This window comes from Stegodyphus dumicola, chromosome 11 (assembly GCF_044657685.1).
Source record: "Stegodyphus dumicola isolate Sdum_Otavi_A_Nest chromosome 11, ASM4465768v1".
Taxonomy (NCBI): domain Eukaryota; kingdom Metazoa; phylum Arthropoda; class Arachnida; order Araneae; family Eresidae; genus Stegodyphus; species Stegodyphus dumicola.
This window is the reverse complement of record NC_140778.1, coordinates 100,670,677-100,682,912: the sequence shown is the minus strand read 5'-3', so window position 1 is coordinate 100,682,912 and position 12,236 is coordinate 100,670,677. Positions and strand designations below refer to the sequence as shown.

Genomic DNA, 12,236 nt, shown 5'->3' with positions numbered 1-12,236 from the left:
TTTAATTTTGTTGCTTGATGTTTCTTTTAATTATAAAAATTTTGCCTTTTTAAAATCTACCACCCACTATAGCCACATCAGCTCAGGTTTAACTGACTAACAAATCAGTTTAAAGTATTACACGAAAACATAAATCAACATTTCTCAAAATGTGCTCCTTGAAGCCTGTCAATGTAGTCTACCTAGATTTGCACTAACAACCTCTTATTTGTAAATGATATTAAAAAGATTTCATATCATTTCTTGCTGATAACATTTGACTAAGTACACTGCCATATCTTTCAGATGTATTCATAAAACTAAATGAAATAAATCTGTCTACAAGGTAATTCTTTGACTGTTCTTAATACCGATGAGAAATAAAGGGGTTTGAGAGGGAACTTGGTTTATGGGTTAGTTGTGTAAAATACAACAATTTTCACCATTTCCAACATCAGAATCTTTTTCAAAGAAACTGATATTGCTGTTGGAAAAGAATTACTTGGAAATAACAAACTATTATATTGAATGAAAGAGAACCATTTAACTGAACTCTCTAATAACACTAGATGTAAAACTCCAGAAGGTATTTTTTTTTATTGCTGGACTTCTTACTATTGAAAATGGAATACAGTGAGCTGTACAATGGTGCTTTAATAATTGTGATTTAATCTGCTTCTACTTATTTGTGTAAAGAAAGGGTTTTTACTGCTAACTCAAACAAAAACATACTACAAAACTGACTTGATGTATGTGCTAATCTCACACTTACGGTTATCAACATGCATCCAAATTTAGAACACCTGTATAAGAACCAGAAAGCTCACTCATCTTCTTAATGCAAGTACCAACATTTATTTAAATTTTAGTTAATATATAGATTATCCAAATTCTTAATAGCATTGAATTATGCAAAGCAAATATAACTTTTCTTCTATTAACTAAATTGATAAATTCCAATGTAAAATTAAATAGCTTCTAATTAACTATATTTAAAAAATACAAATATAATGGCAGTAATATAAATGGCTTTTTATCGGACAACAGTAATGTGGTCCACAGTACATTCTAAATTATAAAAATGGTTTGAGAAATTCTGACATAAATCATTTTAAATTTATTGTTTCAGTCTCTTTTAATGACACATGGATTAACTTTTAACCCACTCAAATCTGTAATTATTTACACAAAATACAAATAACAATACAGTAATATCCCGCTTAATGCGGGGGATACGTTCCATCAAAGTAGAGCATAATGCGAAACAGCGCTAAACGAGGCTATCTTAACATGTAAATAGTGGGGTTAGGGGAAGATGGATAGAAAATTGGTTAGGTATTAAATTTAATAATGTTTTTTTTTTTTTTTTTTTTTTTTTTTTTTTTTATAAAAATAAAACAAAACATTTATTTCTTACAAAAATAAAAACAATATAAATGAATATACTTATAAAAACAAATAAAATTCTCAGTCAGATCATTCAGTCTATTCTGTGTTTCCAATTTTCTGCCTTTTTGTCAAGAAGGCATCTAATGTAGTTTGCATTTTCCTTTTGCATTCTGTTAGAAGTTGTTGATAAGTGGATAAAGCATCTATAACACCCAGTCTTGCTTTTGAACTTCTATCAAAATTTGGATCATTTTCAACAAATGGGTCCATAATTTCAGTTAAACTCCTTTTTACAAATGCCATCGAAAGTTCTTTTTGCTCTTCCTCTAAATCACTACTATCAATATTTTTGTTTTCTTCTTGCTCAGTTAATTCCTTGAGCTCATCATTAGAAAGACTAGCTGCTGTTTCTTGAACTATTTCTTCAACGTCTTCCACATTTACCTCATCTGAACCGATTTGTTTCGCTAATTCCACTATTTCATCCATATCGACAGAGTGTCCAATGTCTTCGCTCTTACTTAAATCTGGCCAAATGTTCTTCCATACTCCTTTCAAAGATCTTTCTGTTATCTCATTCCAAGAAAGATTTATGTTTTCTACAGCATTCATGATATTGTAGTTTTTCCAAAATTCTCTTATTGATTGCTTCTCTTCTATGTCTGTTTTTTCAAACATCTGCTTAATTGTTTGCCACAAGTAATAAGCCTTAAAACTGGATATAATGCCTTGGTCCATTGGTTGGATTAAGGCAGTTGTATTAGGCGGCAAGAAAACCACTTTGACTGTGGAATGCATGCTGTTAAGTCTGATAAATTTGTTGGGTGGCTTAGAGCATTATCAATTAATAGTAGTGCTTTCTCTTTGTTCACGTTTTTTTAATTTCACAATAACGTTTAACAGACGGGCAGAAATATTCAGTGAACCAATCGTGGAAAATTTTCATAGTTATCCATGATTTTTTATTAGACTCCCAAATTACAGGTAAAGTTGATTTGGATATGCCTTTCATCGCTCTTGGGTTTTTGGAGTGGTAAACTAATAGAGGTTTTAATTTGAAATCTCTGCTTGCGTTACCACCCAGTAAAAGTGTTAAGTGATCTTTTGCAGCTTTAAATCCCGATGCTCGTTTCTCTTCATGGGATAGAAATGTTCGTTTTGGCATTCTTTTCCAAAACAGGCCTGTTTCATCAACATTAAAAACCAATTCTGGAGGATAGTTTCCTTGTTCAATTATTGATTTTAATGTCGCTGGGAATTCAGCCACCACTTGCTGCTTCTCCTGTAATCTTTAAGTTGTGAAGATTATTTCAATGTTTAAATCTATTAAACCATCCTCGACTAGCAACTAAAGTTTCACTTATGTCACTTCCCTCAGCCTGAATGTAATTAAAAATTCTTCTAGCTTTTTCCATTATGATAGATTGGCTTAATGGCATATTGCATTCAATTTTGTCGTCAATCCATATAGACAGTAGTTTTCCCATTTCCTCTATAATGTTAGGTCTAGAACAGGTAATTCTAGTTGCAGAGTTTGACATAGTTGCAGTTGCCGATGACAGTATTTTTTTTTTTTTATTCTTAAGAATTGTCGTTATTGTTGAAATTGCCAAATTCAATGCAGCACTAATTTTCTTTTCTTGTTTTTTATTATCAGCCATGATAAAGACTAAAGATCATAATATTTGTCACTGTATTAATCATTATAGTATTATATAAATTTATACTTATAATAATGTCAACAAATGTTTCAAATGATAAAAATGCGTCTGTACAGCACTGCACCAAACAAGAAACACAACTACACTGTTTCGGATATGTTATTTGGAAACTTAGAGCTGCACACAATTTTGGGGAATCCCCGGGTTGAAATAAAAGAGCGCTAAACTGAAACAGCGTTAAGCGGGGTCTTACTGTATTCAAAGAATTAAAGAATAATACTTATTAAGTTCAAGAAATAGAAATATTAAATTCTGCAATCAAAATTTGAACGTATCAGATATTCTGTGAAAAATTTATTTACCATAGAATACCCAATAAAATTCACGTAAAAAATTTAATAACATTAAAGAAGAGCCTTTGGTAATCTTATTTATTTTATTTTTAATTAACGTGACATAAGGTTATAAAAGTTTAAATAGAGAACACTATATTAAAATCTATAATAGTCAAATTAAACTGAAGATTACATACACAGTTACTGTTGAAAAGTCATGTAAAATTGTAGTATCTCTTGTATAATGTAGCACGAAAAACCTTAACAGTGTGAGCCAGAAAAATAAGGTTGCACAGGCAAATGCATTTAGCACTGAGGTAAATAGGTATCTTGCCAGTCAAGCGTTTTCATGAAGCTTGGTTTTCGCAAGTAATTTTTGTCACCAAATTTGGCAAAAAATCGCCAAACTTGGCTACTATTTGGTGACATTTTAGTTCGATCCCTTTATGTAACTCTAAATGCAACCGGCACCTTATGTAGACTGTATATGCCTTCCAGAAGTTTCGAGAAATCGAAGGTACAGGAAATTTCTCTGGGGCTGGAGGAGGAAACTATATAATCCTGGAAAAAGCGTCAGTTCAAATTTGAGTTTAGAGTTTAGCTCATAGTATTGAGAGATCACTCTACGAGCTTATACACTGAAGCTTTGCATACTGTCTTGTGTTTAATATTATTAGCAGTATGAAGTAATAACTAATGTTTGCATTCAGTCATACTGAAAAGGGCTGTAGGAGTACTTATGTGAAAAGCTCCAGATCTGTAAAATGTTCCTTTTGAAAAATAAATTTTATGAAGCTATCATCAATTATGTGTGTATTCAATCCTTTATGAACACGTGCACAAGTTATAATACATTACAGCAAAGAGAAATTCTTATAACTTTGTATTTCCAACATTTGTCAATTTTTTTAACATTAAAAAGCTTTCAGGTGCAGGTTGGAAAGAAAAGGTACATATTACAAAAAAGAGGGAGATTAGATTACCTGGAGCTGTTGATATTCTTGTAGAACTGTTTTGAAACTATCTGGTGTTGCAACAGTTTGATAATAGATCCTATCAAGTTGATTTCGATAATAGGACACTGGAGAGCAGCCATCACTAGCTCTTCTGACAGGGGAGTAACGCCCAGAGGTCGACTGAAGGGAAGCAGTGTCTCGTAAGCTTTCTCGACCTTTGAAGAGAAATAACAAACTTAGATAAAAGATAATCATCAATTACAGTAGCTTGTTTTAGAGAAGAAAGTGTTGAAATTAATAATTACCACTAGTATACTGTATATCAACATCCTCAGTTTTCTGCACAGATGATAATATTCCCTTTACTTGCATAATTCTATAACCCTAGCCTAATTCAGGCAGTATTCTATACTAAATGTTTAATTCCTTTATCTGGGATTTTCATTATTCTGATAGCCATCCGCATATTTTTACTACAAAATCTCTTATAATGAATTATTAAAGTAAGAAAATAATTTTTACCCAAGTAGGAATAACTTTTGCTTTGTAGTTACTTCATGCTATTTTTAAAAATATTAAGTCAACAAAAGGTATGAAAAGTGATCAAATTTATCATCGTTTATTTTTAGTTATCTCGCATGTAAAGGCACAGAGCTTTTAGCTTTCAACTAATTAAAGCAGTACGAATATTTTTTTGAGTTTTTATGTCATAAGGATCATATTAATTTTATAAAATACAGAATCCTTTTCATGTGCAATGTCATGATGCTTGTGTAAAAACTGAGTTATTTAATGGAAAATACAGACACAGCAATTTTGTATCAATATTTACAAAAATGAAACTCCTCACTACCTTTCTTTAACATGCATTTCTTTACATTCTTTAACATCAGAAATGACCAGACATTTCTTAGACATTTATTAACTTTATAACTTTGTTTTTATTACATTAAAATTTTCTTGTTAAAGTCTGAATTAGTAAAATAATTAGATTATTTAGTGTCCCATGATTAATTATATGAAATGTTAAAACAATGATAAATAAAAAGTTAGGTGATAATGATATGCAACACCAAAAGTAAACAATGCGAGTCAGAAATAGCTATACATCTGAAATAAATGTAATATGTTACTTATATTATAGAGAGAAATAGTGAACGGTGTATTAAATTTGAGTTTTCTCACTTCAAATAAGAGCAAGTGCTTGAACTTCATTAGGCAAAATTATATAGGTATTGAAACAGAAATAAATTACAGTTGCAATATAGACTTTCATATGTGCAATCACCCACACAACAATTGACCTTTGTCCAGAACCAACGCCTGCCGAGAATGATTTCGAAGCCATGGGACTGGAAAGATGATTTTAATGCAGCACTATTGCCACTGATTGTGGAAAAATGGAGAAAACAACGAGAAACAACTAGAAAAGAAAATATCTCAAGAGTTTGAGGTAATAAAGTGAATATGGTTGGTACCATTTTTCAGATAAAGATTTGACTTTCCACTGACATTACCTAATTTTCGCTCTATTTACAATGGAAAACAAGCAGTTTGGTTATTTTTGTTGAGTACCAATGTTTAGTTCGAAGACTTAAAAATGGTAAAAACTCATTTTAACTGTAGCATATTATATGAAGCAATGAAACATGTAGCCATATTTCTGACTCACCCTGCATACAATATTACTATGCTTCATTTTATCATGATATTTTGGTCAAAATTGTTTTCCCTCGTCATGACACCTAACTTAAAAAAAGGTAAGAGAAAATATTTGTTTTCACTAACAGATATGCATTTCTCTTTGTAACAGAAACACTATTATCATATATAAATATATTAAAGAAAACAAAGAAAGCATCACACCCAAACCAGAAAACCAACACCAAGAAAAACCCATCACCAAAAGTTAGAGGAACCCCAAATTCCAATTGTTTAAAAACTCACCTCCATTGATACAATAATTGTTGTACTCAGAAGGGGGTAGAAATAAATGAAGTTGCTGACAATATCGGTATTTGGCTAAGAACAAAGAAAACATTTAAAAAAACATTCTCTACAACTGAATAAAATAATAAATAGGAAACTACCTCAAAAATGAATAACATAAAAAATAATGCTTCAATATCATGCATATTTTACACTGAATGTTATTAATTTTACCAAGATCATTACCTTAAATTTTATATAAGTTTGATTTTATGAAATATTTATATAGCATGAGAAACAAGTAGATATTAAGTGAAAGGATATCAATTTAATTAGTATCTAAGCAAATCAATTTGATATGGAGGAAAACACTGCTTGTAAATTTATACATTAACAGATGGAAAAAATAAGGATAGCTCCACTGTACAAAATAAAACTCAACTCTTTGTTTTTCATTAATTTTATTAATGCTTACTGTTTTTAGAGAGGTAACAGCACCTGCCTTCTTTCACTGAAATAAAACTGTTTTGCTCTCAGTATTCAAAATAATTGCTAATGATAACAAAGAAAAGTTCCCTTTTTCCTGAGATTCTAGGAAATGATTCACACCCACAAAGAGCTTTTAAGTTACATATAAACTCTCAGAACTGTAATTAAAAAATTTATGCTCATAAAAACAGAAAGCAAACGGCTAAGTTGTAAATATACAATAGTTTATTTTTGTCAGCAATAAAAATAATTGCTAAAAATAAAAAAAAGGAGAGATCTTTTTGGTAATATTTCTGTAAAAGATTTGATATAAAGGGGAGTTTTCAAGTCCTACATGAAGTCAGAACTGCCATTTAAAAAATATGCGAGTCAAACAGTATGCAAACTTCTAAGTTGTAAATATACAAGGCTTGATTAAAATGTTTTAATACTGTTTCTGGGTTTTGTGAAGGTTATGCATCAATGCGTTTGAACCTGCAGCCATCACCACAGAAAATGGAAACACCTAGTATGCTTTGTGTGGAAGGCAAGGAAAAAATCTCTATGTGAATACAGTAGGGGTATGACTGAAATTTGAGTAAAAAAAACCTTGCAAAAATAGTAAAGAAACACAAAGTTGTATTTCAGTATGTCAATGGTAGAAGCACTTTAAATACACAAGAGATCAAAAAGTAAAGTCTGGCATGCCTTCTACTAGAGCTATGAATGTCAACATTGCAAACTCGAAGGTACAAAATGAACAACTATTATTCAAATGTTCTGAAAACCGATTTGCTTGAAGCTATAACGAAGAAATAACTGGATTTACTAAAGAAACAGTGGTTTTTGTTTAGAACAATTGCTCAACTGCATGTTACCACAGAAACATTGGTGACACAATAGCATCAAAAGTTTTCTACACATTTTATTACTGGAAAAAAAAAATTGCATGAAACTGAAACCATAATGATTTCAAACTTATAATTTCAATATGCAGCATTCCAAGCTATGTTATGTCAAACAGACTAAAAAACTCTAAGGTGCAAATGAAATAACTCATTTTTATTCTATCATTTCAGACAGTGTGCAAAGTTCAATAATTTCCTCCAGTAGTTTCAAATAATATCATCAGATCTCATAGCAAGTCACATTATCTGAATTTATATCAGTTGTTGTCATATTATTATTAATTAAGTATCATTTCACTTTAAAATGGCAGAATAGCTTTATCTAAAATTCAGTGAATGGTGCTTTTCTTCTTGAACTAACCAAAAGTTAAGAAGTTTTAAATTCAGTAAAATTTTGTACTTGACCATAAAAGATAAGTTATTTATTTAATCAGCACAGGAAAACCAGGAAAACTTGTGTGGTTTTAATAAACCTTCAAGAGCTGATACAGGATATGAAATAAAATCAAAAGAAGATAACTTCATTAAATGTTTTATGTTTGCAAAGATGCATAAAAGATTTGCAAAGATAATAGCATTTCATTATAATTTACATCAAATTAAAGAAGAGAAAGAAAAGCCTGGATACAAAATTAAAAAATATCAGTTGTCAAATAAGTAATTAAATATTTTGTTCTGGACTTATTTATTTACTTATTTTTTTAAATAAAATATTTACAAGTAACTACACTTTTTTCTCCTTTAAACTTCCCATTATAATATACTGATGGTTTCAAGGTCTACAACTATGGAAATTAGGCAATTTTTAAAACAATTTACATTTAATTTTAATACACAGAAAAGCAATTACAATAATAAAAAAAAGTTTTGCATCCACCAAATACCAACATTATTGCATTAGGCAAGTGATTTTTTTATAATAAAGCATATAAGTAACAAATACTGACCAGGTTGTTTCTCCAATACTGTTAATAAACCAGTTCTCCTCTGCTTCATTGGAGGTATTTTCTTCTGCACTTCCTCGGGTGGGCTTAACCCCATTCGGAAATTCTGAGGTTGCTCCCATACTGAGTAACTGTAGTACAAGCACAAATATTTATCATTCCATAACCCAAAGACACTTCACAATAAATTGTTAAAATACTGATTTAAAACAGCTATGTTTCCATAAATTATACTTTTAGAAGGCTTCAGATCATGGATATATCACTGCAAGCTTCAAATAATTTCAACACTATGAATAACACAAAAAATATATTAAAATTACAGTCCTACTTGAGAGCATATTTATTGAAGTTTCTTTATCTTTAAGGAACTGACATATTGAATTAGGGCATACATTGGTTACTGATGTATAATTTATGTAAATAATTTGTGATTTCTTCTATTTATTGCATATCATAAAGTGTGATTTTTAAAAAAAATTTTGTGCGTTAATAAATTATAATCTTTAATTGATAGACTTTTACTTGTTTGAGTGCTTTATAAAATTATAAAAATATAGGCAACCATTTTACCAAAATATCACTAAAAAGGGTCAGTCCAAGATAAAGAAATTTTTTATTACTATCAATCTGCAACTGCTGTAAGAAAAACTTCAAAACAGTTTTATTGGTCCTTACACTTGCCACATAAATTCAGTGAGATAGAATTATTTGAATTAAAGGGGAATGTTGTCTTATAATGCCTTTTTTGGCAATCTCTTTACATGTTGCGTATGCACACCAGTTTGGGGATCCACAAAATTAAGTACACAGTTAACAAATAAAATATTTATATCCCAGTTTATGTCTTTTTTTGCACCCCTCCAACAATCATTAGATGTTATTCAACCAGGTTCAAAAAGACTAATGATTCTTTGCATAAGTGTTTCACTAATTCAGTTAGGAATTTCAACAAGAAAACATTTTCATGTTCCAAGCTGTATACCCCAGATTATCCACTCTTTCAATAAAATACTTTTGGCATTACTGTACAAAGATACTTTCATCGATACTAGTAGCTATGCAAGTTTGTTGTAAAGTTTCATCTATGATTGTTCTCACTTAGCAGAATTTCCTTTTCTTGGAAGAACGGAATAGATGATATTCAGCTTATTGAAAACTAAAAATAGTCATGTAATAGATGAAGAAAGAAAAAAAAAAAAAAAAAAAAGGGAGGGGTGGGCTGAATATTACTGTACAAAAGAACTGAATACAAGAAGCTAAGACATAAAAAAAGACAACAGGTACATGAGAATTGGATGCAGAAAAAATGAGGTTGTCATAATGAAGGCCATTAAAATAACCATTGTAGGTAATTTATCATGCTTTTGCTTCAAAAATCCACAAGTACTTTATTTAATAACATAACACACTCAATTATCTACTTACACCTTGTATGTTGCTACCAGAGGTTTTTAAATTATGTGCAGAGAGAACTGGAGAAGGGCAGGGGATATAGATGCGAAAGAAACATATATATAAACATGTTTGAACCATGCAGTGTTTTTGTAATATTTTGTAATTTGCCAACTCAGCAATGTTTTGGAAGTTTCCAGTAAAATATTTCAAGACAAAAGGAATCAATTTTTCTAAAATGTTTTGGTAAAAACCTTCTGCAAGGGAATAAAAGGAAAGCCCACAAGAAGCCATCAATTAGTTGACAATAATGTAGTTTAGTTGCAGAAAAAACTGAAATTTGCTCAATAATTAATTAATTCCTAACTTCCTCCTTTGTTAAAGAGAATTAGTCTCATTTTATGTTTCTTCTTTAGCTGCCTATAGCTGATCTCTTAGTTAAAAACTGTTATTTTGTGTAGCTGATTTCAAATTCAAGTTTTCACTATGTTCCAGTCTCTTATATTTTAACTTTAAAAATTCCTAATATTCATTTTCAGTATGTCAGCATGACTTACCCTTGAACAGAAGACTGCTGCACCATTTGCTGCTCCTCCTGTTCTTGGCTCTCATCTTCCTGTAAAGCTAAAGCTTGGAGACCTTGAGGTAATGTACTGTTTGGCGACATCTGCAAACATACACACAACTCTTACAAATCATATGCAATGGGAAACAACACTCTACATTTCACAAATTTATTAATGCAATTTTTTTTAATAATTATAAATTAATCAGGTTCGTATCTGGACAATTTCATGCCCAGAATACCTAAATTTGTAAAAATATGTATACACATACGTAACCTATTTAGGAGCATACAATAATTAATTTAATTATTAAAATTTAAAATTTCTTTGAAATAATAATTATTGTAAAATAAAAGCATAATCTATGATGTCAACTTGATGACATCCATTTTCAAATCAGGATCTAGTTCAGCATTAATAACTTCTATAATGAAAAATATTTAGTGAACTTACAGTAGAAGGTCTCTCTTTATTTGGTGACTGCCCTTGTTGTCCAGGTATCACTTTTCGCTGATAGTACGTTTGAACATTTGCACCACCATCAGATGCACGACGTCCAAGGCCGCCAACTATTAACATAAATATTTTCAATGATTATTTAAGTTACAAATAACATAATCTATAAAAGTTTATAACAATATAAAACAACAAAACTGTTACAGAAAGAAACTTTTTTAAAATTAATTATATTAAAAATAAACTAGACTCCCCCCAAAAATTTAAGAATTCTATGCTTTATTAAAACATGTGTTGAGTTTTTAAACATGGGCAGTTTTATGATTAAAGTTTAATTAATAACAACATAGTCATGCAATGCGGTAGCCAATCAAAAATGAATTTCAGGGGTGGAACTTTCTAGATGGCCACAGACCATGCAAGTTGATCGAATTTAAACCTTCAACCAGTTTTCGCATCAGTTAAATGCATCACATGACTATATGAACCAATACATTGCTTTGCTCGACTGCTGTATCTTTAAAAAATAATTTCTAATTCAAACTGGATCTAAATGAAATTAAAAGTTTAAAAATTAAAAAGGTATTTTAATGTTCTACAAAATATGCCATCATAACAAGCACCTCTGCATCTTTGAGGGCAGGACATTCTTTAATAAGTATCATGCTGATCCTAATTAATTTGCAGAAGTACTAAATTTAGAATTATCAAAAATGATAGTACAATAACTGACTGATGCGCTCAGTTCTCCTCCTTAAAAAATCTGGGATAATGATCATCTCTCAAAAGACTGCAACAAGTGTAACAATTAGGCATTTTGTTTTTACTCGTTATGACATTTGAATGAAGTACACCATTCATTCAAATATATCTTTTACATCATATTGTTTTATGATGATTTGATATATTATACTATTGTACAAGAATGTACAGAGAGAACTGACTTATGAACTTGATATAAAGATCTGATATATTTATACATTAATAAAAAACATCTATTATTTTGCTTAGTATTTAATATGTCTGCCTTAAACTTTGATTACATGTTTTAAGCTTTGTACGAATTCCTGGAGAAATTTTTAATCAGTATTTTGTGCTTACTACATTATCTGAATTCCAGAACCAAAGTTACAAAAAAGTTTTAGTGTTTATAACATCTACTTAAGTACTTTTATAAATCATTTGCATATGTATATGGGGGAAACTACACATTCAAAAGAAAAAAAAAAAAAAAAAAGGTTAGGAAAACT

General features: G+C 30.1%; 1 protein-coding gene across 2 annotated transcripts in view; it reads right to left on the bottom strand.

Annotated features, from left to right (window-relative positions):
• Positions 1-12,236, bottom strand: part of LOC118181174 (serine/threonine-protein kinase SIK3-like) — a 48,336-nt gene that overhangs the window by 13,569 nt on the left and 22,531 nt on the right. Inside the window, exons 11-15 of one of the 2 annotated variants that reach the window (XM_035350252.2) lie at positions 10,984-11,099; positions 10,522-10,631; positions 8,573-8,700; positions 6,268-6,342; positions 4,348-4,535 (exon numbers count right to left, since the gene is read on the bottom strand). In XM_035350252.2, the coding sequence (XP_035206143.1) occupies positions 4,348-4,535; positions 6,268-6,342; positions 8,573-8,700; positions 10,522-10,631; positions 10,984-11,099 (617 nt within the window). The remainder of the gene's footprint in view (positions 1-4,347; positions 4,536-6,267; positions 6,343-8,572; positions 8,701-10,521; positions 10,632-10,983; positions 11,100-12,236) is intronic. The other variant, XM_035350260.2, reaches the window with a different exon arrangement.